Genomic DNA, 26,552 nt, shown 5'->3' with positions numbered 1-26,552 from the left:
AAGAGAACACTGGTTAATTTCATCACCCTCTGGTGGTCTGGTATACTTACTAGCTGGGGGATCCCCTGCAGATTTTGAACACCACTGAGCAGCATTCGCCCCAGGTGCCGTAGGTCATTGAGCCTGACAAAGCCAAGCTCCTCTCCCAAGATGCGAAGGTAAGCACTGGCTTCTGGGATGTCTTTGGCCTTCAAATCTTTGATCAGCTTCTCAATGTTGAACATGATTCCATTTACCATATCCTAAAAATGTGAAAATAAAGCATTTAGTAAGATATCGGCACTATCCAAAATGTAGACTTCCTAAGGTGGCTTGGACCCATCTCTTGCAACTGTAACAGATCTGAAGGCAAACATGCAGCGTGGGAATACAGCCCAGATGGTATTGTTAGGTGTCATTGAGTTGGCTCCAATTCATAAAATGGTCACATATAGCAGAGAGCAAAACTCTGATTATTCCTCTGCTGTTCTCACAATCATTGCTACGATTGAGCCTCTGGTCTCAGCCATGGTGTCAATCTGTCTGACTTAACCAAACATGCTGTCCTCCAGTGACTTGTCCCTTCTGATAATAAATCCAAAGTAAGTGATGCCTCATTATCTTCTCTTCTAAGGTGAATTCTTGATATACTTATTCCAAAACAGATTTGTTCATTCTTCTGGAAACACAGAGTATATTTAATATTTGCCTCTAACATCGTTAGGTAAAGTGGACCAATGCTTCAGGCTTCCTTATTCATTGACCAGGTCTTGCATGCTATGAGATAACTGCAAACATCATGATTTGGGTCAGAAGCACTTTAGTCCTGAAGGTGGAATCTTTGATAACATTTTCAAAAGGTTGTTTGCTGTCAATTTATCCAGTGTGGATACATTGGTTGAATTTTTCACTGCTACTTCCACAGACACTGACTGTGGATCCAAGTAAAATTAAATTCTTGTCATTAATATTTTTTCTATATTTATTGTGATGCTGCTTATTGATCCAGTCATGAAGGTATTTATTATATTGATGTTTACATACTGAGTACAATACATACTGAGGATTATAGTTCTCGATCTTAATTAATAAATGCTTGAAGTCTCCTCACACTTTCAGCAACAAGATTGTGTTATCTCATATCACAGGTTGTTAATGAATCTTCCTCCAACCCTGACACTGTATCCTTCATTATTTAGTCTGGTTTCTCAGCAGACACATTGACTAAATATGATGGAGGGATACAACCCTGAGGCACACCTTTCTGATTTGAAACCATGCAGTTCCGATGTTCCTTTTGGTCTAGGTATAATTTCACACGAAAACCCTTAAGCGTTCTGGAATCACCATCATGCACTATGTGATCCATACGTTATCATTATCCACACAGTTGAATACCTTGGTATATTTAATAAAACACAGTTAAAATGCATACACGCAAAACATCACGCAACTCGTCCATGTTTGCACAGCTTAAAGTCACCGAGATGAAATTGAAACCCATATCTCCAATGTCACACCTTTAACCATTGTCTGGAACACTTCTGCTAAGCCTGGTTCCAGGATATATTGAATCAGGATGCCCATAGCTGCAGTGGTGCTGACCATGACCCCCGTCAGCCCAAGCACCTACACCTGTTGCTCTTTCTAGAGCCAATTCTAACTCATCGTAACCCGATCGAACTGCCCCACAGGGCGTTTGAGCCGTAATATTCACCAAAGTCAATCTTCAGACCTTTCTTCTATGGGGCTGCAGACTCGGTCTGAACCACCAACCTTGAGGCTAGTTGTTGAGCAGAAATGGTTTCTGCTCTCCAGGGAGAGGAGCCCTAGCGCCCTAGCGGTGCTAATAGTTTTATGTTGGGCTGCTAATGGTACGGTGAGCAGCTCGAAACCACCAGACTCTTCACAGGAGAAAGAGGAGGCTTTTTAGCCCCATAAAGAGTTTATAGCCTTGGAAATCCACACGAGCAGTCCTACCCTGTCCTATAGGGTTGCTATGAGTTGGGATGGACTCCGATGACCTCCAGCTTAGATAAGATCTTTTTGTTGAGATCCAAGACTTTCCTTGAGAAGCTCATGAACACACCCCTACCTGCTCACGCCTGTTATTTCTGGTGTAGCCAAAGTGGTCCACCAAGACCTTGGAAATCTGATCAGGAACCTGGCCATCAACCCAGTACAAAGCCTTGTTGACACTGTCTGGGAAAAATCCTTGTTTCCCAAAGAGAGCTTCCAGTGTGGGCTCAAAGCCCTTTCCTTCCACACCGATCTGAGAAGAGAGCAGAAAATCAGACAAGAAAATGTTTTCAGGTTTCTATGTTTTATGCCAGTCTCCCATTTCTCTTTATGTTCACTTAATTAAGCAATTATGAATCACTTATGAACACTATAGGGCAGGAACTGAGCTTAGCACTTCATCATAGGACTTGTCTTTTAAATCGTTCTGGAACGTTGAAAGGCAGAACTTGTTTACCTTTTTACAAAAGAGTAACTAAGGCTCAGGATAATGGAAGTAAGGATACACAGTGTTGGGAAGGGGGTCTGATTCCGTTACCCCCAGACTCTCTTGAGTTTTAAGTTTAAGGGAGTCTATGTTCATTTGCAGTTATCTTAAGGAGCCATGCTTCAAATGACCACTAGAGAAGAGAGAGGATGGTAAGCGAGGTAGAGGGAAGAAGACCTCAAAGAGATGGTACAAACTGCTTAGCGATTCTTTTTCCTTTCCAAGCTGGCTTACACTTCCCCTGACTTCCTATTTATGATCTTGTAAAATAAAACAAAACAAAAAAAACAACAGCCTACAGGATGCTGTATCACACATACCTCGAAGAGGTCAAGTGCAGAAAATCCAAACACAGTGAGGGTGGTTTTCAGCATGCTTTCTTTAGGAAGATAATTATTTGGATCAAATATAAGATTCCCTTCGATTTTGGTTGAGACTGGACCCAGTGATGGAAGGGAAACAGACTTGGACAATTGGTAGTTCCTGGAATATTTTCTGAAATCCACAACGGTTGGAAGTTGAGACCCTTTAAGAGCTTCTTCCACCAATGACTTCAGGCTAGAGAAAATGAAGTACATATTTTGAGCTGACACAGTATGCCATCGACTCACCATCTCTTTTGTCTCAAGTCAAAATGAATGTCCACTTATCATCAGATAATTGAAGTTCACTTTCCCCTCCGGACGTTGGCTCAGAATATACCACACATCTACACAAGAAGAAAGCACACTCCAGAGAAACCATAGAGTGTCTGTTCCAGAATGGAGCCCTGGAATTCCAGGGTAGGGCTCGTTGTGACAAATGAGGGAATGTAGCCTTACTTACCTTTGGATAGAAAGGTCTTCTGAGTTCAAGATGTTGGCAATGTGGGTAGCCACAAAATTCTTTACATGGTCATTCTGTTCTTGTGGGAGGAGTTGGGCAATTCTGCTAATATCTGACGGGGAAGGTGCCTTCATCACCATGAGATAGGCAGCCAAACGCTTATCCATTGGAGCAACATTGCTGAGGAAAGCCTGAAGAAGAGTTCTTTGGACCTGAAGTCAGAAGCAGACTCTCATTACTGCCCTTTGGTCAGAGCACCAAACCTGCTGGGCTAACGTTGGCACAGTCTACTGATCTTTTTCTTATTCGTAAGTTGGAGTTCTCCCTAATATGCCTTCCAATTTCATCCTGAATATTTCAAATAGCCTCTCCAGAATTCCCCAGAGCAATCAAACTAAGAAACGGTTCCTTGAAGATGCCCACCAAATACATGTGGAATTAAATCATATGAAAACATGCAAGTCACACCCAAGTTATGGTTAGGGGGTAGACTACTACATGAAACTAATTTTGCTTTAGCATACATTATTTCAGTTTGAATGTAAAGTTTTGTAGGGTGAGTGAGAGTTTGGGCGAATAAATAACATTGTTTCCAAAGAGTCATTGCTACTGAAGGTAGGACCAAGTTGAGTGCTCTGGTTTGGGGATCCTGAGGACAGTCAGATATGGCCTGCCAAAATGATCTTGCTTTCCCAAGAGTGATGATCAATGTGGTAAGAGAACATCTAAACCCTAGCCTTCTGCCTGGTTGAGTAGCAGTAGATGCAGGCCAAATGTTTTTCTCCTACGAGCAATCAAGTCAATAGACTTGTGGAATTGTGCAAGAGGAAACAGTAGAAGGAAGGGATGGGTGAGAATCCATTTTATGCAAACGAGTTCCTTTAGCATAAAGCTCATTTAATGCTACACGGAGATTCTTGTTCTCTGATGGTTTCCTTGCTAATCTGAATCAACCTTCTGAACCCGGCTGACTTTCAGACCTCCCGTGGACTGTACCTCTTCGTTAGTGGCCATTTTCCTCAGGGACTGGATAGCGGCTTTCTGAATCAGCAGCGATGGCTCTGTACTTCGGATGCATTTCAGGACTGAAGACTTCAGGCTTGGGCTCACTTGGTCTATGGTTTTGCCCATATTTCCAATGACCTGAATGGAAGCCAAGAGATGAGCTAGAACCAGGGTGAGGGAGGAGGGAAGAATGTTCAGGGAAAGCATTTCTGGGATGAAACATAATGAAAAATACTGAAAGCACCTTCAGGATCAGGTAGATGTGATCTGTGTCCCCAGTGCAGTTTTCTTGAATCTGTGTCAACAGGTAATTCATAATGTCCAATAGAATCTGGGTCACCTGCTGGGTTGTCTTATAATAGCTACAGGAAAAGGGGAAAGAGTTAGATTTCAACAAGGTAAGCTCCCTGAAACTTCAAACTTGGGTGTGCTGATTTCTTATTTCAAGTCATCCCCCTCAAAATTATCCGTAGAAAAACAGAACAGTATGCAAAGGAGTTTGACAGTGGAGTGGTACAATTTTAATACAGAGATGGGGGGGGGGTCCTCCTCAGCCCCTGACAGAAGTATGATGTAAACCCACTCACTTGTTGACTACGTGGCTCAAGGCATAGAGTGTGGCACGACTCTGCTGCTCCTTCGCCGTGATGAAGATCTCCCGTACCCTCTCCGCGGAGGGCTCTGGGATCAGGGCCATCAGGTAGGTGACAGCGTCTATCAGGAGGGCGTTGGCTTTCTCCTTTCTCAGCCATTGGAGGACGTGAGTGTAGCACTGGGGCTGCCCACACTGCACCAAGGCTTGTAAAGTGACTGGGCTGAGAAAAGAAGCGAAAGTTACAAGGGCCACCACCTTCAAGGCAAACACACTATCCTCTGTCCGTGGCATCCCCCCATCAGGGGTACGCTTATTTCCTTTATTTCCATCCAAGTCGATCGTCTTTCAAAATCTTACACAGATTCGTGGAAGCCTACCCTTCCTCTGTTCCTTAGACCCTTAACGTGTCTGGAAGTGAACATAAATCATATTACTATTAATTTCCCCGAGGACTCTCCATAAAACACATGAGGGGCCGGAGGGCAAAGATTTCTTTTTCTATCAAATCTTCTTAGAGAATTAACATTTGAAGATGTCCACCGAAATGTGGAAAGTGGGGTTCCAATTTTTTTAGCCACTAGCAATTTCTCTTCTCCTTCACCCTCTATTTTAACACAATGATTATATCTACCATGGATGACATCTTAACTGATACCTCTCTATTCAGCAAATATGAACTGATCGATCGATTTGATATTTCACTGATGCCCAAGAATGAAGATTGTCTCTTTGGTGAGGGTTTGTTGGATCAGTCAATTATCACAGGTCATGTGAGCTATTGAACTGCAGTGTTTGAAAAAAATACCTGGACACCTCGATCAGCTTTGGCAAGATCGATGCCACCGCCTCGTTATTGAGCCCTCGTAGTTCAGTAACCAGCTTGTGGAAGAGTTTAGCTCTCTGGGCATTCTGCTCAGAAACAGACAGCTTTTGCAGTTCCTGAAGGGTCTTCACAATGGCCTCTGTCTGCTTTGGAGGGGATGTGGACTTGGTGCTCTCAAAGGCGAGGCCCACTGCCTCCACACCTGGCCGAAAGAAATGCATCACAGGAGTTCTTGCTTAGCTCCGTATCTCAACCATTAGACCCCTGTTTCCACTGGCATGAGGACACTGGAGTGGGATCATCCACAGAGACAGAGTGAGCACGGTCCTGTTCTCATTGCCCATCTTGAACTCTGTGCCAGGTGGTTACGTTTGTTTGTGTCCCTGGCCCTCCCTGAGTCATTCCAACACTCCTGCAGTGACTAACATCTAGGTCACCTTAAAAAATAAGGGAACTGATTTAATTTGCCCAAGAACACTTTGGGTCTAAGGGGCGGAGTCAAGTTTGTCTGATCTAAGGTCAGATGCTTCTTTGCTGGAAAGAATTTGTAAGGAGGGGATACTGTTGAGATGACTACAGTGGAGGGTGAGGCTTATTAAACTTAGCACACTATTTTCCTCAAATCGAATCTGCTGGCCGGTGATTCCATTATTCTGTTCTCAGACATTTCCCCCACTGTTCTGAGATGAGGGTGAAAGCATGGGAGTGTGGTATCATGGAAAATACTTGGTGTGGTAGTTACATAATTTCATGGCAACTTGAACAGATATAAAAGTGTAGGAGTTATATTCAGCCTGTCAATTAGACCAAAGCCGGATAGTGCCTCCTTGTGCGTGCGGCCTTCTCATAAACAGGGTATAATAGGTAGGTTTATTGTGCCAACTTGGCCAATAGGAACCTGTGGGATTAATCAGGTCACAGTTTGATTGGAGGGCATAGAGATAAATGGCTCTGCAAGGCCGACCCCTCTCTCTCTTGCTCTCTCGTGACTGGAGCGTGCTGGAGGGTGCGTGCTGCTGCTGTAGCTAGTTCTCTGCTTCAACCTGTGAGCTACACTACCTGTGGGCCAGGCCAATCTGTGGATCGTGTTGCCAGAGCTTGAGGCTACTTCTAGACCTGCTTCACCACACTGCTGGTGTGTATATCACTTGAGCTTGAGGCTGATTTATTCTGTCACCTTCCATTGCTTCCAGCTGGGCCTGCTTCGCTAAGATCCTGAGCTTCTGACTATTGGTGACCCACCCTGCTGCTTGCTGCCTGTGGGAAGATGCTGCTTGCCTTGCCCCTGGGAGGACTCTGCTGTCTGCTTCCTTGACCTTGGATCTAGCAGTCTATGTGAGTTGAATAACTCCAAGTATATTAATTGTTCCATGGAAGTGAGTTGAGCTGAACCCTCTGTACTGCTGTGTAGACTAATTACCTGTTATATTCCATATATATATATGGAATATAACATATATATATAGTGTCCTAGTTTCGTTTCTCTAGAGAACTCTGCCTAACACAAAAGGCCTGGGAACCTCCCCTTCTCTCTCAGCCTTCACCTTCCTGTTGGTGGACAGGAAGCCCTGTGATGCGTATACTGACATTGGCTCCACACGACTCTGTACACACCAGCCTGTGATCACCCTGAATTCTATATCACTGCATGTGGCTGTGTGAGTCAGAAGAGGGACTGATGGACTGTGATTGGACTTATCAACTAGTATTGGACTTATGGACTTGATCTGGACTGGGTTGGGATGTTTGCTTAATATACAATTATTTCTTGCTACAAAGCTCTTTCACACACACACACACACACACACACACACACACACACACACACACACACACACCATTGCATTTCTCTAGCTAACCCAGCCTGGCCTTGGGACTAGTACATTACAGCCTCTCCTCTAGTGTTCTATGACCTTGAATAAATCATTACCCTAATCAATGGTCCATTTTCCTTCTCTTTAATGGTTATGAAAGCATGTTTCTATACCTGACATCATAGGTTGCTATATTACACAACGGGATAATACATACAAAAGATGTTTGCCAGGCTTAGATATAATACAAATGCAGTGGGTTAGTGTTTCGTCGAGCTCTCCAAAGACTCTTCCATCTCTGAGCAGGGTGCCCTGGGATTATTTTCTAGCCTGATTTACAAGGTACTCCTCCATTTGTCCCACCACATCCAGGTTCCAGGCTGCTGCATGGGGCCTGGATCATAGGTGTATGATGTTGTCAAGCCACCAAAAGGTGACATTAGGTTTAAGAGGCCAGTTCCTAGTCTGATGTTCCACTTATGACAACCTTGGGAACTTGAGAAACTATGTATCTCCCCATATTTTTTTAAAACTCTCTTGCCACTTCACCTTTTGAAATGTATAGCAGGCAGAACATCCAAGTCTACTCCACTCATGTATCAAGGCCCACCCAAGAGCTACACCCTGATGGCTCTTCTAGGCATATCTCCTAAGCCTGGCAGTGACCACAAAGGCCTACCTTCATCAAAGAAGCGGCTGTTGATCTTAGGCGTGTCTTCAAGTTTCAAAGACTGTGTGACATGTGCCATCATTCCATATTGATTCCTAGTGACAAAGAAAGTGGGTCATGCCATTGGAATGACCGTCCTCCCCCCCCCATTGTCTCCCATACCCTCTTCTTTACATGTTGAATGTCTCTCCCTTTTGTTTCTACCTAAATCCTGCGTACATCTGAAAACCTGGCTAAACCCAGCTGCCTCACACTCCTTTAGGGGATAGCCCTCGCCTCTCTTGGTCACGCTAGACACCTGCCTATCAGCGGGCTGTGTACCTTTTACTCTCCACTGGCCCGAGTGCCCAGAGGATAGGGACCAGCGCTGTGCATTGGAGTTCTTTTGTGTACCCCACAGCACAGTGCCCAGAAAACAGCAGTTACTCCATCCACACAGATGGATCCATTTTAAAAAATGAATCTTACATACCCATTTCCAGTCCCAATCTCACAGGATCCATAGAGCCTCTTCTAACCAGGGTACCTTATAACGATTCCCCATTTTTTGCTTATCTACAGCCTTAACAATGAGGTCTGTGGTATCTTTTGCTGATTTTTGCATTTATCAAAGTCTAAGACTTTTCTGGAAAATTACCTGTGTGTCTGGCAAGGGGCCTAGAGATAGGATACGTCTTCTACCTCCCTGTAGCCCCCTCACTAGCTCAGAACAGGGCACGTAGAAATGCCCAGTTCACCTTGACCTTGCCACATGAGGAGTCAAGGGTGCGACACGTGACCTACTTGTAGGAGAAAGGCAGGAAGAGGTGCTGCTCCTTGCAGATGGCTTCAGACACATGTTTCTTCTTGGCGTCCAGGGAGTACTGGCAGGACTGGCTGCTGCTGATCAGAGTTGATAAGGGGCGGGTCTATGGATAAGATGGAGAGAACCTTTTGATCGGCCCTTGTGGCTTGAAATGGAGTCTTTTGCCGCTAGATAAACTCAGAGAAGAGAACTTTCTCCTTGGCCTTTAGACAAGGGGATGGATGCAACTACTCAGCATCTCCAACTCTCAGCCGAGGCGTAGACTCTTCTTATGTCACCTCAGTGGACTTCCCATCTCCTCCCACACAGGGTACACTGTGGTTAGTCGCTGTTGAGACAATTCTGACTCACAGCGACCCCGCGTGGTGTGTACCAGAATCGAATGGTGCTCCACCAGCTTTCCAATGGCTGTGGCTTTCTGAGAAGCAGACCACTGGCCTAGTCTTCTGATGGGCCTCGGGGTTGGTTCGAAACACTGACCTGGCAGCTAGTATTCAAGTGCTTAACCATTAGCAGCACCCAAAGACTCTCCCCCGCCCTCAACGCCACTTGCTATTTTTCATTGTCTGGAAGCTCCTCTGCCATGGTCTGTCCCTTCACACTGCTAAGAATGGGTCTGAGCACATAACAACTCTTAGGAAATAACACATAATCCAGTGATTCTTGTCGCCATTGGATTCTTTTGACCCCATGAACAATGACCAGGGCCATTTCTGCGCCTAGCGGTGATTGCTCAAGCCGGCGTATTTTCTGAGGCAGTTTGTCATTTTTGTCCCAGGAGACGTTATAAGGATAGGAATTGAGCAAGCTTTGCTCATCAGACTGTGCTTCATGACCCTAGCCAACAGGAGAGAAGGTTAGGACGGAGGGGCTGACATGACCTAGATGGATGGAAGGACACGAAGCTGGGGCACTCTGGCTTAGCCAGTGTTACTCAATGAAGCCAAGGGAAAGGAGAGGGAAATGAATGTCTCAACACTTCCTCTGAGGCCCGAAGTTGAAGCAGATTATTTCAAGCCTTTGGACAGGAATGAAGAGTAGGTATGTTTGCTGACGTACACCAAGTTCTAGAACCTTCCTCCGAGAGAGGCAATCATCCTCTCAAGGGTGTAATGCTAGTGACAGAAAGACAATAAAAGGACAAGAAGATCAGACTGTGACTCTGGAACTGGATCAGAGTTCTGACTCAATAATGGGCTATGTAGCCTCGACAGTCCTCCCGAATCTCGTCCTCTGCGTCCTACCTGCACAACAAGCAGGTAGGATGTTTCCTGAGATGCCTAATCTCTTGATCAGAATTTGGACAATGAAGGGCACAGCACTTCATTCGTGAATAGCAATGCTGAAGTGAGACTCACCATGCCTTTGATGAAAGCAAGCGGACTAACGCCAGTGCTGATGGGCTTGAACTGATCACACCGCTCCAGATTTCTTTCGATCGTTATCTCTGTTGCCACATTGGCAGCCCGTGTCTTCACGGCAAAGTCGCTGGAGCAGTTGCCATGTACGGTATCCTGTGGGAGACAAAGATATAGCCAGGCACACGTCATGGGGAGGGCAATCTGCCACCCTTTGGGAGGGCTGGGAAAGGTGTCTGTCAACGTGTTGGGTGAACGCTAACCGCCACAGGGAGAAGATTTGGGAGGGCATTTTTTCTGCATGGTGTGGGCATTGCCGGAGTTGGGAGGGAGAAAGTAATTAAGAGTGGTACTGAGGCTGAAGGCAGGGCACTCTTGTCTGGCATTCAGGAGCCAATCAACTCCAACTTGCCCTTCTGTGCGCTCAGAATATTAATTTTCTTTTTTGTTTTTTTAAAAAATGTAACGGTGATGGGGATTGGCATTTCAGATGATTCACGTTCTATTCTATGGTCTAAGCTATAATCAAGCCCCACTCCTTCTTTGATTTCCCTTCTCCCTCCTGTGGTTCATCTTCCACTTCACCCAAGTTCACACCCACCACCCTCCTAGTTCACTGTGAGATTCAATGTCTCGCTTGTTCATTACAGCACGTGTTCTATTTTGTTCTTGTGTAAAATGTCTAAGCGCATCCTACAGAATGCATGTTGGTACTCTACGGTCTAGTGGATAACTTAGAACACAGTAAGGTCTCAAGAACATTTGTGGGACTGAATGAAGAGGAATTTTTTCCAAGGTCAAAACCCAAAGTTCTTAAAGGAGGCCTAGCAACATCACTCATTCCTTTTCTTGTTGCTAGAGCGACCCGCAGGCTCTACAGTGTTAGACCTCCAGGCAATAGGAGAACATCAGACAAAGGCAGGGAATGTGCTGATCAGAACTTCCCAGTAACTCTTTTGAAATCACACCCACTCCCATCAGCCTGGTAGGGCTGAACTCTCAGTGAGCTCAATAGGACACACCTTTCTTAGCCTCGGTGTTAGTTATACGTAGGATGGGAAGAAACCTGGGCCATCTGACCCCAGTATTGCCCACTATTATACCCAAGGTGAGAGGTCTCTTGTGTAATTAGCTAGGCAACTAAGTCAGGGGTCTAGTTTCTGTACCTCAAACCTAACCACACCCACTGCCATTGGTTCTAACTCAGACCAGCCCTAGACAGGGCTTCAGAAACAAGAAATCTTTATGGGAACAGATCGCCTCTCTTTCTCCTGCAGAGTCCCTGGTGGGTTTGAAATGGTGCCCGTGAGGTTAGCAGCTCAACCCGCCCCCCCTAACCCCTATCAAGCCACCAGGCTTCCTTCTTTAAGTATGCAGCAGGGCTTACAGGGGTTAAACCAAAAGGAATCTAAAAGCCACCATGCTGATTTTTCCATTGTCTCACCAGAAACAGCACTTGCTTGGCCTCTTCTGTCTCTGGAGGAACCAGAAGGGCAGAGATGATGCCCCTCTTGATGTTCAGGATGTGTTTGGGTTCATCTGTGGCTGGGTAGAGTAAAACCTGCTTTCCTTTCGGGGTGGTCAGCCTGAGCTCGTACCTGTTGGGAGGGAGAGAGAGAGGTCACAGAGAGGTGAGAAAAGGGAAACGAAGAAAAGCGTACCCAAAGCGATCTCATCTATATAAAAGAAAAACAAAAATAATTGTATTTATATGCTTATGCCCACTTATATCTATATAGCAGCCCATGGGGCTACTGTTGGAAGTAAGGTGGGGTACCTTTTGTTCTCCTTTTTATGACATCTCTTTATGCAATACACACATTTTCAAGAGGAGACATTCATATGGATAGACAGTTAACTTTTGTTCCTTTAAAAAATAGCTTTCTTGGCCTATGCTTCGTATATTCTACAATTCAAACATTCAAGTCACATTAAGAAGAGTTGGGTAAGCAACACCACAATCCACTTCAGAACATTTTCTTCACATGCTCATTACTGTTGGTTCCCCACTTCCACCCAACACCCCCCACCACGCCCCCAGGGGATCATTAGCCCAGTTACCATCTCTATAGACACCCACACCCCATCATGGACATGACATGCAGGAAAGCATATAAAACAGAAACAGGAAGCAAACAAGCAAAAAAAACACACCCCAATAATAACCACAAAGCAGAGAAACACCTCAATGGAAAAGAAAGGAACGAATACTAAAAAATAAAACAACTTCAAACATGGGTCACGAAGGGAGATACAATGCCAAGGTTCCACATTACAACCCAGCCCCTAAGCTGTAATTGACCCTCCAAGACTCCCTGGCCGAGAATAAGCCTAATCCCATCCCTGGACTTTGGTCAGAGGGGACTCAACTGAAGCTTACTCCATGAGCTCGCTACCCTGCAAACGGATTTTGGCTTCTATTGTCGTCCATAGCTTTCTGCAAACGTGGTGCCCATGATTTTAGCCTCTGCTAGCATACCTGGGTGGATGTGCTTTTTCCATGTGGATTTAGTTGACATCTCACATAGATGGCTGCTTGTTTGAAGACAAGCCTTAAAGATACCTTAAAGACCCAAGATGCTATTCTTTCTGATAGCCGGTCACCACCTGGTGTCTTTACCACACTGGACTATACAACTCAGATCTTCAGGGATTTCTTCATGAAGGCCTTGACTAGGAAGATAAGAACTAATTGCTCTTAGATTCAGGTTAGAATTACATGCAAGGCCAAGGTCCATTCACCTATTTATGGTTTCCATATGTCTCTGATTCACGTTAGAGACGTCATTATCATTTTATGATAGAGAACCTTATAATTATCCACTGGGGCGTAAGGTGATTCTACTGGAAGTGTCATTAACTTAGCCAGTAATGCAGAATGTAAAACACTGTCGAGAAAATGAATGGATACAAGTATAGGCCGGCTTTTCAGGACAAAAATCTATGAATTGTTGACTTGTGCAGTTTCCACTCTTAAGTGATTGGACACTATTGACACAGACAATGGGCGTTGGTAACAGGGCAAAACTTTCAATAACACTCATTCAAAGGGGCAGAACCCTGCCTGCCAGATTCATAAGACAGCAAGGAGAGGATTAAAATAGTAAATAGACGGTAGTTTGGGGTCATCATTAATTCATTGGGCACCCTTATTCACCATTAATTCATTGGGCACCCAACAAGAGGTCCGAACCGAAGTCCAACAACCACCAATCCCACAACTTTGGGGATAGCAGTCATCTGCTTCTTGTATAGATAAATTAAATTTCTTTTCTTATAGCTGCAAACCGCTAAGGCTGCTTGTCATCCGTTTTATAGGAATTGAATCATATTATGCCCTCGTCAATGAGTTTTGTTTTCTTCCCGTAATTATCTCAAACTCACTGCCATTGATTTGACATCTTGATGCAGTGATCCTGTAGAACAGAGTAGACGGCCCCTTTGTGTTTCCGAGATGGTTAAGGTTTATATAAGAATCAAAGTCGAGGTGTTGAGGAGTAGGAACTATATTGGGAGTGAGAATGTGGTCAGCATGGAGGCCATGTGCTGCCATGACAACCGGAGAGGACTAGAGAAGCAGGACCTGGGTGATGGGAGCCCTTGGCTGTGAGATGGTGCCGTGCTGAGTGGTGAGGACCCCCGGAGGCATCCAGAGACGGCAAATCTTTTTGAAGCAGTTGCCTCATAGTTCTCCTGGGGACCAGCTGCTGGTTCTGAACTCCCGACACTGTGATAACAGGCCAATTTGTAACACACCACACAGCCCAGACTCTGCATGTAACTATACTTGATGGAAATCCTGCTGGCTCATTTAGGCCTGATATGTTATAAAAGTTTCATAACAATTTCATTCTACGAGTATGTATAATATATTCAGATATTCTCCAATTTGATGGCATTCACTTTATATTTTTTTTAGCATTTTGTTATTTTTGGTCACACAAACAATACTGAAGTAAATAGCCTGATATGCATATCTTCATGCATTACTGATTTTATCTTTATGGGCTGGAGTCCCAGGGATAGGAATCACCGTGTGAAAAAGTATAACTATTTTCAAAATGCTAGATATTACTTAACAGTTTGCATTCCAACAACAGTGAAGGAGACTATATTTTTTCTCCATAATCCTGCCAGGAATGGGTGCTGACCCACTAACCCACTGTCCTCAAGTCAATTCTAATGCATAGCGACTTGATAGGATTTCCACGCCTGTAAGTCCTTACGTGAGCCAAAAGCCTCATTTTTTCTCTCTTGGAGAGGCTTATACCTACCTTTGGGTTAGAAATTCAATGCTTACCTGACAGTGCCAAGGGATATAAACTCCGACTGGCATAAAAGGATGGCTAGCTCGTTGTTAGAATGATTGATATCTCCTGTTTGCTAGTGGTTGGAGTTTCTTTTCAGTGCATATTGACTCTTCTTTATGGCTTCACCTAAAACTGCCGGGAGCCTTGGGTGGTGCTAATGGCTAAGGATGCAGCTGCTCACCAAAAAGTCGGCAGATGGAGCCCACCCAGAGATGCCGTGGAAGACACTCCTGAAGCTCTATTTCTGAAGACTCCGCCACATAAAACCTCATGGAACACAGTGCTACTTGACACACATGAGGTTGTCAGGAGCTGGAATCATGGTGTTTGTAAATGTCAGTAAGTTCGTTCTGACCCATAGCAACCTTACGGTCTTGCACGGGTACTGCACCATCCTCACAACTATTTCCAGAACTGAGCTCGAGGTTGGCATCTACTCAGTGAAATATGATAGAGCCAAAGGATTGACGTTGGCTTTTGAGCACTGGTGGTGACATTCACGATGTCACTTTGGGTACTATTTGAGTTTCAGAGGCCCTGGATGTCACTGCTGTAGTTACATCAGCAAGAGGTAAAGAAAGCCAGGTGTGTCTCCGGTACCCTCTGCACCTTCTCAGGAAGTCCTGACTCTCCCAAGACATAGTCTGGACTGCCTGCAGGTGGTCAAAAGCAGAAGTCCACTTGTTTCATGGTCAAAGGGTAAAGGTGAAAAAAATCATTTACTCCATCATCTCTGTCTAGTAAGATACAGTGTATTGGTGAAAGACCGATAACCCCAAGCCTATTTTTCAGAGGGAGAACTGACCAGCGAACTTAAAGATGCGTGTAGAGAATGTGTTTCCTGATGATACCAAATGACCAAATCTGTGATTGCCTGTATATGTAAAGACTTAGCTGATACCAATTGTGATTTGGAGTTAAGGGAGATATGGTGCTCAAATTATTAAGAATTTTGCACACTGCGGGAATCGACCCATCAGAAGAGAGATCAGCTGTGAACTATGGCAGTATCCTTATCAGGACGCACCGACAGGGTGCTAGCCCTGGGCAGCTGGGTGGCTAGAACCTTGGCTTTTCCCTTCCTCCTTGGGCCTGGGCTGCCCTCCCCAAGCAGAGTCTGCACTTGCCAGATTCACACCACGGTGGCACAAGTTCAGGACCCCCAGACACTAGTCTTCTGACTTAAGTCTTGAAACAAGCATTCGCTTGTTTAAACAAACTATCTCTACTGGATCATTCCAATGAGAGTTCAGAAACGTCTGTAGCAGATGATTGTGGGAACCGACCCAGGGCTAAGCCATGCTTTCTTCCTTTGGATAACAAGAACACAGAAAGCAATCCCATTCAACTCAAGCTCACGGCCATTGAGTTGGTTCTGATGGATAGTGACTTAAACTGTCCTATTGGATATAGGAGCAGAAAACATCTTCTTTCTGCCTTAGAGTGGCTGGTGGTTTCGAACTATTGATCTCATTAGGGTCAATAGTCCAACCCGCAATCCATGACATCCTGAGGGCTTTCCTGACTCTGGTCTGTGATGCATACAAAATAGAAATCCATCCTTAATACGAGTACATTCATCCGCAATGCAATGGACCCACACAAACAAACACAGACCCCAGGGGTGCACAGAGCTCAGGCACTTCAGGAAACATCCCCAGGCCTTACTTCGACATGGCGCTGGAAAACTCCTCAGAGTTCTTGGTCTTCTTCAGCAAAGCCTTGCCTTCTGGGCTGATGCCGTATACCTCCTTCAGGGTGCACTGGCTTGTCTTCAAGATGAAGCTGCAGAGTTGGGGGACCTCCAGCTCAACCTGAGAGTGGAGGAAGGCAGCACATTCAGACTCTCTGACAAGAACACAGAATTACCTCCCACTCCAGGGTTGCGTCTCTAACCAGGACAAGGGAGACGCTATTGAGAATATGACCATCTGCTTCCCAACATCACATGTCTCCTTAACATGACTCCATCGGCCAATAAAGATGTCACCCTGGCCCTCGACAGATCCTGGGATACACTTTTTTTTTAAAAAGGGATACACATCCCTTATGCATGTGAAGGAATATGTCCTTTTTTTAGTTTCCAATTTGCTCAGTTCCCTCGTGAATTTGCTCAGTTGACTGGGAAGAGGTGTTATGGGTTAGATGAATGGAAGGCCAGGAGAAAGAGCTAGAAAGAAACATCTAGAGTAGGAAGAAGGCAATCCTGATTTTCAAAAGCAAATATTTTCTTAATATCAGAACTCCCCTCCTCAAAAAACAAAAACAAAAACATAAAAACCCTCCCATGTCTATCAGGGTCTACTTGGAGTTTCACAACAAGCTGACATTTAAAGAGATCCCTAATTGACTCCTAGAGTTGTTCAAAGAACTTTCTGCGACGATGAAAATGTGCTGTTTGCACTCTCCAGTACAGAAACCAAGAAACCAATCATTAAGTTGTATTTCAATCTATCTGCCCCATGGACAGTACAAGCATTGAAATCTCCTAAAGAAGAGGGTGACTCCTTCGCCATAATCTTGACCTCTCTTCCACACACCAGAAGTTGCAGCTTCTACCTCTGCTCCCTATGAATCAAGTCCTAAGTATGAGTCTCAATAATAAGTAGACAATTCTGTTTTAGAGGAAATGATATTTAGAAACGTTTCTCTGATTCTGCCGGATATGCGTGTCAAACCTGCTTTCTCGTGATGCCCCCTCCCTTAGAACATCCCACTGAACTCCTCACATCACATTCCAGTTCAGCAACGTGCAGGCCTGTCCTTGGAGAGCCTGCATTCCAATTACAGCTCTGAAGCAGGCAGCCACACAAATGGGCATGGCAATCTTTTCTGTGGCCAATAACCCAGCACGGTGGCTGATTGATAGAGCGAGGGCTGGACCGAGACCAACAGTCATGAAAAGTGCCTGGCCTGTCAGCACACAGCTTCTCAGAAGGCTGCTGCAGAGGCTGTGGTTGGTGGAAGCCGCAGCCCCCGGTGAGTGCGGGCCTGTCTCATACCTTGCAGTTGATCCTGGTGGCACTTCTCGAATCAGCAGTCCCAGGGACTCCGCTGGAACTCTCGGCCTCATAGGTATAAACGTACTTCCTGAGATGTTTGAACCGAGTTGCATCTTCTAAAATGTGAAGAAATCCGTTAGCCACACAGCACAGCCAGCTCTCTCAAGGATAGTCCACGTCTGGGCACAGAAGATCCGCGGCATAGATCATTGAAAAACAGCAAACTCAAATGATTTGTGCTTGACTTGCAGTTCACTTAGTTTTCCTTCAGACAGGCATACGTCAGGGATATTGTGGGTATCCTCTAGACCACCGCAATAAAGCACCTCGCACAAGAAACCGAATCACACATTTTTTTTGTTTCCCAGTGCGTATAAAACTTACGTTTACACTATACTTAGGCTATTCAGTTGTGCAATGTGATGATTAAAAAAAGTCAAGTATTAATTAAGAGAATTGCCAAAATGTGACATAGAGACATGAAATCAACACATGCTTTGAAAACCCAGTGCTGGCGCGCAGTCAGCCCAGGGTTTCCACAAAGCTTCCATGTGTCAAAGAACAGAAAAAATCCAAACACCACCATATCTGCAAAGGGCCGGCCACCCAGTGAATCACCATAAAATAAGGTACGCCTGTAGATCCAACGATTATGTTTGTGCTCAGGTGAAAGCCCTGTTTGCCATGATTAGGGGGCGTGACTGATAACTCCAAGGTTTGGCAGTTCGAACCCACCACATGCTCCAAAGAAGAAAGATGTCCAAGTGTGCTCCCAAACTCAAAGTCACGGCCATCTCATCCATTAGGACTCCTCGTGACCCCAGAGAACCCTAAAGGATGGGGCAGAACTGCCCCTGTGGGTTTCTAAGACTGCCATTCTTTATAGAGTAGAATGAATGGCTCCTCTTTCTCCCACGGAGAGACTGGTGGTTTCGAGCTTCTGACCTCGTGGTTAGCAGTCCAATGTGTAACCATGACACCTCCTACTGGGTCACGGTGAGTCAGAATCAACTCAAAGACACACTATGTTGACCTTCACTGGCATTTCTTGGATATGTCCTCTGTGGTGCCGGGACGACAGTGTCAAGGAATTGGTCTCAGAAAATCTATAGAAAGAGACTTTCTCAAAAATTAAGACTTGAGAGCATCAAGGATGCTAACTCAACTGTCTTTTCCAGTTTGAAATAAAAGTCTCAGACCTTTTAGTCTACTCAATACTTGAGGCAAAATTCACGAATGAATAGGGTTGTCTGAATGGTTTAAGAAACCTGCAGAAATAAATTCTGTTCTGCGGAGAAATTTTGTGAACAAGCTTGAGGGGGAAAAATGATAAAGGCAACTAGAACATGAACTCTGGTGCAGGGATATGATAAGCCCACTAGATGGCACTGCTACCCCATGGAAGGTCAACGCTGGGCTTTCAGGTGACCAGAAGGGGATCTAAGGCCAGCCCCTCTGACCCTTGGGGTCAGGTAAATATGAGCAGATTGGGAAAAAGAGTTTTGCACAAAGGTTAAAGTCAGCATTTCCTCACCCTCACGCCCTTCAAATCAATGATTAGCCATTGATGACCATGATGTGCTCATGTTGTCCGTGGGTCAACAGCAGCACGATGGTCCCATCTGCCCCCATCCCAGAGTGAGCTTTCCGAGGCAGAGCCAAAGGTCAGGGGGAAGGAGGAGAGATCCCCTGGGAATGGGCAGACAGGGAAGGGACTTGATTCCTAGGGGTTCAGGTCACTGCACACCGGCCGCAGCACTGCACCTCTCTAGAGGAGGGGGCCTTGGTGAGCAGAGGTGCCCAAGAATGGGTCGGTGGGCCAGGATGCCCTCCGGTGCCCCGTGGGGTGGGGGCCGTGCCTTACTTGGACAACTTGAGATGACGTTATCCCTTTCCAGCACCTCGTCCTCTGTAAGACAAGCAGAAAGAACATGTTTTATTTTCCCAGATGGGCTCTAGGGTCCCCGCAGGGAGGGCCCACTGTGGTGGGTGGGGGGATCTTTTTCCCTTTGACCAAAGTTGATCCATTTCTGGCAATTCATCCCCCCGTCCTGTCACTCCCCCCATCAAAAGTCTGGAGGAAACTCCCAGTTGGTACGGTCCCCTGTCCCCAGGCCCTGTGGGTGCCCCCAGCCAAGACTGCCCTCCCTCTCACCTAAGGGTACTTTTGCCATCTAGTGCCCTACCACTGGTTTTTGGCCACCGCCCTGAAAGCAATTCCTCCAACTGAATCAATCCCTCCAGTCTCACACTGCCTCCACGCCCGGCTGAGAGGTGGGGGTGGGGGTTCTGCCCAGTGGAAAAGGTTCCCCCCACTCTCAAGCAGAAGCAGTGGAGGCGGTCCAGGTGCTGTACTTACTGGCCAGGACGCTGCCAGCCAGCAGCAGCAGCAGCAGCGAGGGCCTTGGAGGGCCCATCGCGGACCCGGTGGTTGGGAGCGGCTCCCTCACTCTGGCCTGTGTCTTGCAGAATCAGGGGGTACGGGTGGGGTGGGCGCTCAGTCGTCTTCTGTCCAGCAAGCCGGAAGGTGGGACTGCGCCGCCTGCGCCCGAGCTCTATTTATATATGGGCCTGTCCTAACGCCCTGCTTCCAGAGCTCAGAGTGAGTTGCAAAAGGTCCAAAGGGCAGGGTCCCTGGCCTGGGCCTGTTTGCTTTTCCACTCAGGGCCTGTCTCCTCGGAGGGATGAGGAAGGGGCCTGGAGAGGGGCTCCCATCAAACTGAGCTTTCCTTTCCCGGTGGCCTTTCCCCTAGGGGTTTCAGAGAGTGGGGGCTGGGGCCGGTGGCCTTTGTACCCAAGACTATTTTGCCCTATCCCAGGCGCCTTCTGGAAGATTAGGGATGAATGGGAAACTGGGACCGCACTGCCCCTCGTCACCTCTCTGACTTGGAAAGCCAGGCCTTAGTTGAGTTCTTTTCTTATGTTATTGCTTTCCATCTTGGCAGACTGCGGTTTGGTGCCAGGCACCCTTCGTTCTTATCGGGACTGAGCAGTCGTGGGTTATCTGCCCTGGATTCAGCCAGTTGAGAGAAGGGGATTGCAGGAAGTCTGGCCCTAACCGTAGTAAGAGACGCATCCCAGTCACAGTGGAAATTAGATGCCAGACGCTCCAAAAAAGTCCAGAGCAGTGTCTCAGCAGGACAGTCTCTCAGGGCTTGCTGGCGTGGGCTGAGTGTTCTCGGGGCAACGAGAAGAGACGCCTTTCTTCCAAAGCAGTTAGTTCCCGGGTTTCCTCTAGTGAGGGGGAGGCCTGCACGGGGAGGCAGAGCGCTGGGCTGTGTCTGGTCCAGGGTCTTCCCCATGAATATTTCCTTCCTTTAGAACTTTTGTCAATTTTCTTTTCTCTTGCCCAGGCAGAGGAAAATCAGAAATCATATAGGTAATAATATGCACAATATAAAAGGAAGATCCAAGAAGCATTGGTAGATTCAAAATGTGATTATCATAGAAGATTCCTGAAAACAGACCGTTGCATAGACCGCTAGGAGGAGGAAGGGATTTATCCTGGTGGAAGGACAACCAGAATGTTCTTCAGAAGCAAGGGTTGGGAGACTTGGCCTCCTGGGCTTTGCTTCCATCAGCGGAGAGCATCACTGGAGAAGGCCCAGTAGACGGTCCGTGAGAGAGAGCAAGGCCTTTGGCGAGATGCCTGGACATGGTGGCCACGGCAACAACTGGCAGGCTCATGAGGGACCAATGGCGGTTTGTTTTGCTGACATAAAGTTTCTATGAGTCAGAGAGCATTTGATAGCACCCAACAACGACATAGATATTTTAGTAAAATGAAGGTCTGGGCCCAGACTCCATCTCAAAGGGTCACTGATGAGAGAATATTGCCCTGGGATGGGTGTGACGAATACGTGTCTGAGACTGGTCATGAGCCCGGCAGCCCTTATTCTGGCTCGGGAGAGAAGATGCCCCAGGAGAACGTCGCCCACAGTCCAAGTAGCATTAGGACGAGTGCTCAGTGTTACTGCTGACCGAGAGCCCAGGAAAGAGTGGGGTTCTGTTACGGAAGCAGCCGAGGAAGGCCCAGGAAGTGGTCCTAAGGAAGAGTATGGTACAGGACCATCTGTTGCAGAAGTCGGCTTTGGTTGGTATAATTCGTTGGCTTTGTTTTCTTTATAAGGTATATCCAAACCAACCCACCGCCATCAAGTTTATTCCAATTTATAGCACCCTTATATCGGAGTTCCGAAGCTATAAATCTTTATGAAAAGAGGACGCCTCCTTTTTCTCCCTGGGAATGGCTGGTGGATTTCAGCAGTCAACCTTTTAAGTAGCTAGGAGTCCAACACTGAATTTATGGTGTTCCCCCCTCCCAAACTCCTTAAGGAATATCCTGATAAAACAACATTATTGTTTAAAAAAAATCTTTTAGTTGCATGACTGATGATTCCAGCAGGATCATTTCGGAAATTGAAGTTTAGGAAGTTTAGGAAGTCATATTCGAAGCTCTGTGCTAGGTTTTCAGCGGCTTCTTCCGCCGAGGAGGGGAGCCGAGGCTTTGTCGTCATCTGTTCTCAGCCTGGAAGCTCCGCGGAAACCTGTCCACTTTGAGTGACCCTGCTGGCTTTTGAAATACCAGCGACACAGCTTCCAGCATCGCAGCCACACACCAGCCACCACGGTAGGACACACGGACAGACGAGCGGTGAGACAACTGTGATGATGTCACCGGACCGGATGAGTTTCGTCCTGCCGTACGCAGGGCCACTGTGGGTCTGAGTGGCCTCTGTGGCACCTGATAAAATCAACAAGTCGCGTTCAACACTCTTTCTGACATCATTGACAAGAACCTCCTAGTTCCTACGTGGAAATAAGCAAGCGCAAAAGCACAAGAGAACTAGTCCTCGTCTCTGACCTTGGGCCTCCACACCTCCTTCCTCCCATTCATGCATTTAATTCATGCCTTCATTTCCAAAGCTCCTTTGGGACAGCTGGGAACCCCCTACATGACTCTTGGGAAAGGTGGATGTGATGGAGGTGTCAAATCTGGACTGATCACGGCTATTGCTACATGCCGTGATGGTCACGTACAGCACCAAGTAGAACAGCCTCATAGGGGTACCTCCCCACGGTCTTCCCTGAGAGCACCGCTCACAGTGAAGGTTCTGGAAAGGTGTCTTCCAACTGCATTTCTCTCAGCCCCTCATTCAAGCTGTTTGACGCAGACTGGTTTTCTACAGGACTCGCTGCGGTCAGTCTCTGCCTCTCTCGTCCATTTCAAGGCAGAGGGTGAGCGAGCAAGCCCACGGAATTGGTGAGTTTCGGTGTTGCAAGCCTGAGTCCAAACTTCCTCTGTCAGGGTGATTTTGAAAGCCAGTATTCATTCTACAGCTAGTATCGACAGGGAATCAGATTTACAAAGTGGGAATCAACAATTTATCTGAGCAATTGCATGCCGGGAGAAATTATGGGAACTTTTCATGACCCTGGATGGACTATGATCACCTCGGAAGGAACACGCCTGTGACGTGGAAGCACGGAGCTCCGCTTATGCGCTTTCCCTGATTTCCTTGGACATTCGCCACCAGCAGCACAGAGCAAGCATGGAGTTTGGGGGTTAACATTAGCGCATTCATAGAAATGTAGTACAAAATAATTTGTAGGATCCTCTTTAATTACAAAATCCATCGAGGGCCTATGGCCCAAGGTGTTCGAATAGTAGTCTTTGTGCTCATAGAGCTCACCTGGACCCCTTTCTCTTTCAGTGGAATGTTTTCCAGTTGGGGCTCTTATATGAATTGAGGCTCTTATATACGTTTGGCGTTTCAAAGCCTATTGACCAGTGTCTTGAGGGTCTTCAAGAACTCGCCAAGAGTCAGGAGAGCTAGCACGAGCTCCAATTGGAGAGCAGGCACTGATGGAAAGGAAACCTCCCTGGGCATTAGACTCAAGGAGACCGAGGATTTAACGTTGGTGGGCTTCTTCGGAGATTTGTCACCTTGAGCTAGTGATTTCCCTTCTCTAAGCCAGGGTCGATAAGATCTACATCACAGGAATGGTGGTGAGAATGAAAGGAAACAGTTAAGTAAAACACTGAGCACCATGCCGGCCAACTAAAGACATCCAATCAATAGAAGTCGTTACCATGTAATATAAAGAGACCTGGAACTCCAAGGTCAGCAGTTCGAAACCAGCAACTGCTGCCTGGGAGAAAGACTAGACTTTCTACTCCTATGATGAGTTAACAGCCTCAGAACCCCCCAGGGGAAGTTCTAACTTGTCCCACATAGTATATCTGTATGCATCAGAATGGACTCAATGGCAGTGAGGTTTTGTTTTGTTATGTGTTATGTATGCGTGAGAGTACAAATATGTTTGCTCACTTCGAGCTGGCTAATCACAACTTACATATAAACAGAAGTTAATAGAACACAATAAGAGATCAGGACTGAGGAAATGAAGCAGAAATAACAGGGTGGCCTCAAGGGCTCTGGGTTTCTATGACTGAGCAGTCTTGATGGCTCGGAAGCGTCCTAATGTTTGAAGCCATCCTACTTCCTGAAGCAAAAGGAGCTCCTCCCGAGGCAAGTGGACTAGGGACTCTCTAGCAGAGACGAACTCTGATGCCACGCAGATTAGTCTCAGCCAGTGCTGATTTAGTAGGTCTCAAATGCAAAGTTCCACTGATGACCCATCCATCTGAGTAATCATGCATGTAGATATCACTGAATATTACAGACATTAGAGACAAGCTCGCCTTTCTGATTTTCTGTAGGGGACCCAAAGGACCCTCCCTAAGTTCAGAGAACAATGGGCACTATTAAAGCCTGGTTCCTAGAAGTCCAATATTGCATTCGCTGGAGTTCACACACTGATGTAGATGATCAGGACATCCTTTGCTGAGCAGGAATGCACGAAGCTGGGCTGTTCAGTGGTGCCTCTGACTTCCGGAATATTGATGTGCACTGACCATGATGATGCTAAACAAATCTTTTTAGTGACATAAAGCAAGGGCAGATAATCTGATGCAAATTATCCCCAGCCATGTTGTTCCAAAAACTCATTCTGGCAAATAAGGGTCTCACTGGCAATGATTAATTAGCCTATCCCTTTTCTGCCTGTGACAGTATTATAATTGCAAATCATGCGCAGGAGCTGGGAAGTTAACATTAAGAATTATGGATGGAACTGTGCCCAGTGTGGTCTGTACATGCCAATGACAAAGCGTACTTGCACATAAAAGAGAAATGTCATGTTGCTGGAAAAACAACAAATGGTGCTCCGAGGGGAGGGGTACTGATGGAAGGTGGAGGAAGGACCAGTGTCAGGCAAACTGAGACGCGACTGATGCATAAGTCACCTCCTATTAGGACCACAATGAAGCTTTCTTCCTCCATCATTTTGCTGGGTAGGAGATGCAGTCCGAATGCTGCGTGGCAGTCCTGACTGAGGGAAGAGCTATCAGAATTCATCATCATTCCACATGTAGTGAGGTTCTATATATATTAAATATCACTTTTTTAAACTATGAAAATCTCTTTCATCTACCCTTTAAGGTCACTTCCAGCTCCAAGTACAGCTAGAAATCCTGTTATAGAACCAGTCCAGTTCAACCTAATAGTTTCTGACGCTGATCCATGACAGTCACTACACACACACACAGGTACATAACTCGCACACACATCATCGAGTTGATTTGAGCTCATAGTAATGCAATACAACAGGGTAGAACTGCCCATGCAAGTTTCTGAGACTATAACTCTTGATGGGAGTCGAAAGCCTTGTCTTCTGTGGCGTGACTAGCGGTTTCCAACTGCTGACCTTGTGGTGAGCAGCCCAACTTGTAACACACTATACCAGCCAAGATACACACACACACACACATAGTATATATAGACACACACATATATATCCTACATACATACTTTTTAATATATACTCCATAAATATAACATACACACATATTCCATATACATGTGATTCTAAAAGTTTGTGGAATGATTCCATTATTCCACTTCATTTTCCCACAAACTTTTGGGACGCTCCCTGTGTATTTGTGTGTATGAGGGTAAGTAAAACATACTGTGACAAAACCATGCTGTTGAGTAGGCTCCAACTCCCTGTGACACCGCATGCAGCAGAAAGAAGCATGGCCCAGTCCCGTGTCACCCGCCTCAGCGTCACATGGATGGAGCCCATTGTGATGGCCACTGCATCAGTCTGTCTCACTGACAGTCTTCCTCTCTCTCTCTTTTTTTTTTTGGACCCTCCACTTTCGCAAGCATAATATCCTTTTCAAAGGACTGGGCTCTCCTGATAACATGTCCAAAGTACTTGAGAGGAAGTCAGTGGTCTGACCATCCTTGCATCTGAGGAGCGTTCTGGCTGTACTGCTTCCAAGACAGATTTGACCACTCTTCTGGCAGCCCAAGTCTAGTCAGCATTCTTTGCCAACCCCGTAATTCAAAGTCATTGATTCTTCCTTCTCATTGTGCGGGTTTTGTGTGCACACCAGGTGGCTGAAAGTACCAGGGCCTGGGTAAAGCATCCCTTAATATTTAAATGACATCATTGCTTCTTATTGCTTTACGGAATTTCTTTGTAGCATATTTGCTTGATGTAAGTTGCCCATGGATTTCCCAACCATTTCTATCGTGGATATTGATTGAAGGGAATTTAGCATTCTCTCCAATTATCATGAGGTTGCTTATTGGTGTAGAATCTGGGCTTTTGTTGATTTTCTGTTGAAATGTAAGGAATGTACACTAAAGGGTACAGTCTTTGCTTTCCAAGAATAAGTCCTTCAAGTCCTCTTCACGTGCAGCAAGCAAGGTTGTGTCTTCTGCTTATCATAGGTTGTGGATGAGTCTTCCTCTAGTCCCGCTGCTCTGTACTACTTCTGATAGTACAG

At 46.1% G+C, this 26,552-nt stretch overlaps 1 protein-coding gene across 1 annotated transcript in view; it reads right to left on the bottom strand.

Annotated features, from left to right (window-relative positions):
- Window positions 1-20,109, bottom strand: part of APOB (apolipoprotein B) — a 49,020-nt gene extending 28,911 nt beyond the window's left edge. The window contains exons 1-16 of the mRNA XM_075557260.1: window positions 20,052-20,109; window positions 19,557-19,601; window positions 17,693-17,808; window positions 16,359-16,504; window positions 11,825-11,978; window positions 10,381-10,536; window positions 9,001-9,125; window positions 8,227-8,312; window positions 5,716-5,935; window positions 4,903-5,130; window positions 4,560-4,677; window positions 4,307-4,453; window positions 3,311-3,522; window positions 2,806-3,043; window positions 2,075-2,251; window positions 51-242 (exon numbers count right to left, since the gene is read on the bottom strand). Of these exons, the coding sequence (XP_075413375.1) occupies window positions 51-242; window positions 2,075-2,251; window positions 2,806-3,043; window positions 3,311-3,522; window positions 4,307-4,453; window positions 4,560-4,677; window positions 4,903-5,130; window positions 5,716-5,935; window positions 8,227-8,312; window positions 9,001-9,125; window positions 10,381-10,536; window positions 11,825-11,978; window positions 16,359-16,504; window positions 17,693-17,808; window positions 19,557-19,601; window positions 20,052-20,109 (2,418 nt within the window). The remainder of the gene's footprint in view (window positions 1-50; window positions 243-2,074; window positions 2,252-2,805; window positions 3,044-3,310; window positions 3,523-4,306; window positions 4,454-4,559; window positions 4,678-4,902; window positions 5,131-5,715; window positions 5,936-8,226; window positions 8,313-9,000; window positions 9,126-10,380; window positions 10,537-11,824; window positions 11,979-16,358; window positions 16,505-17,692; window positions 17,809-19,556; window positions 19,602-20,051) is intronic.
- Between the last annotated feature and the right edge of the window lie 6,443 nt (window positions 20,110-26,552).

The sequence above is a fragment of the Tenrec ecaudatus genome, chromosome 8, assembly GCF_050624435.1.
Source record: "Tenrec ecaudatus isolate mTenEca1 chromosome 8, mTenEca1.hap1, whole genome shotgun sequence".
NCBI lineage: Eukaryota > Metazoa > Chordata > Mammalia > Afrosoricida > Tenrecidae > Tenrec > Tenrec ecaudatus.
Note: the sequence above shows the minus strand (reverse complement) of the source record. Positions and strands in the feature narration are given on the sequence as shown.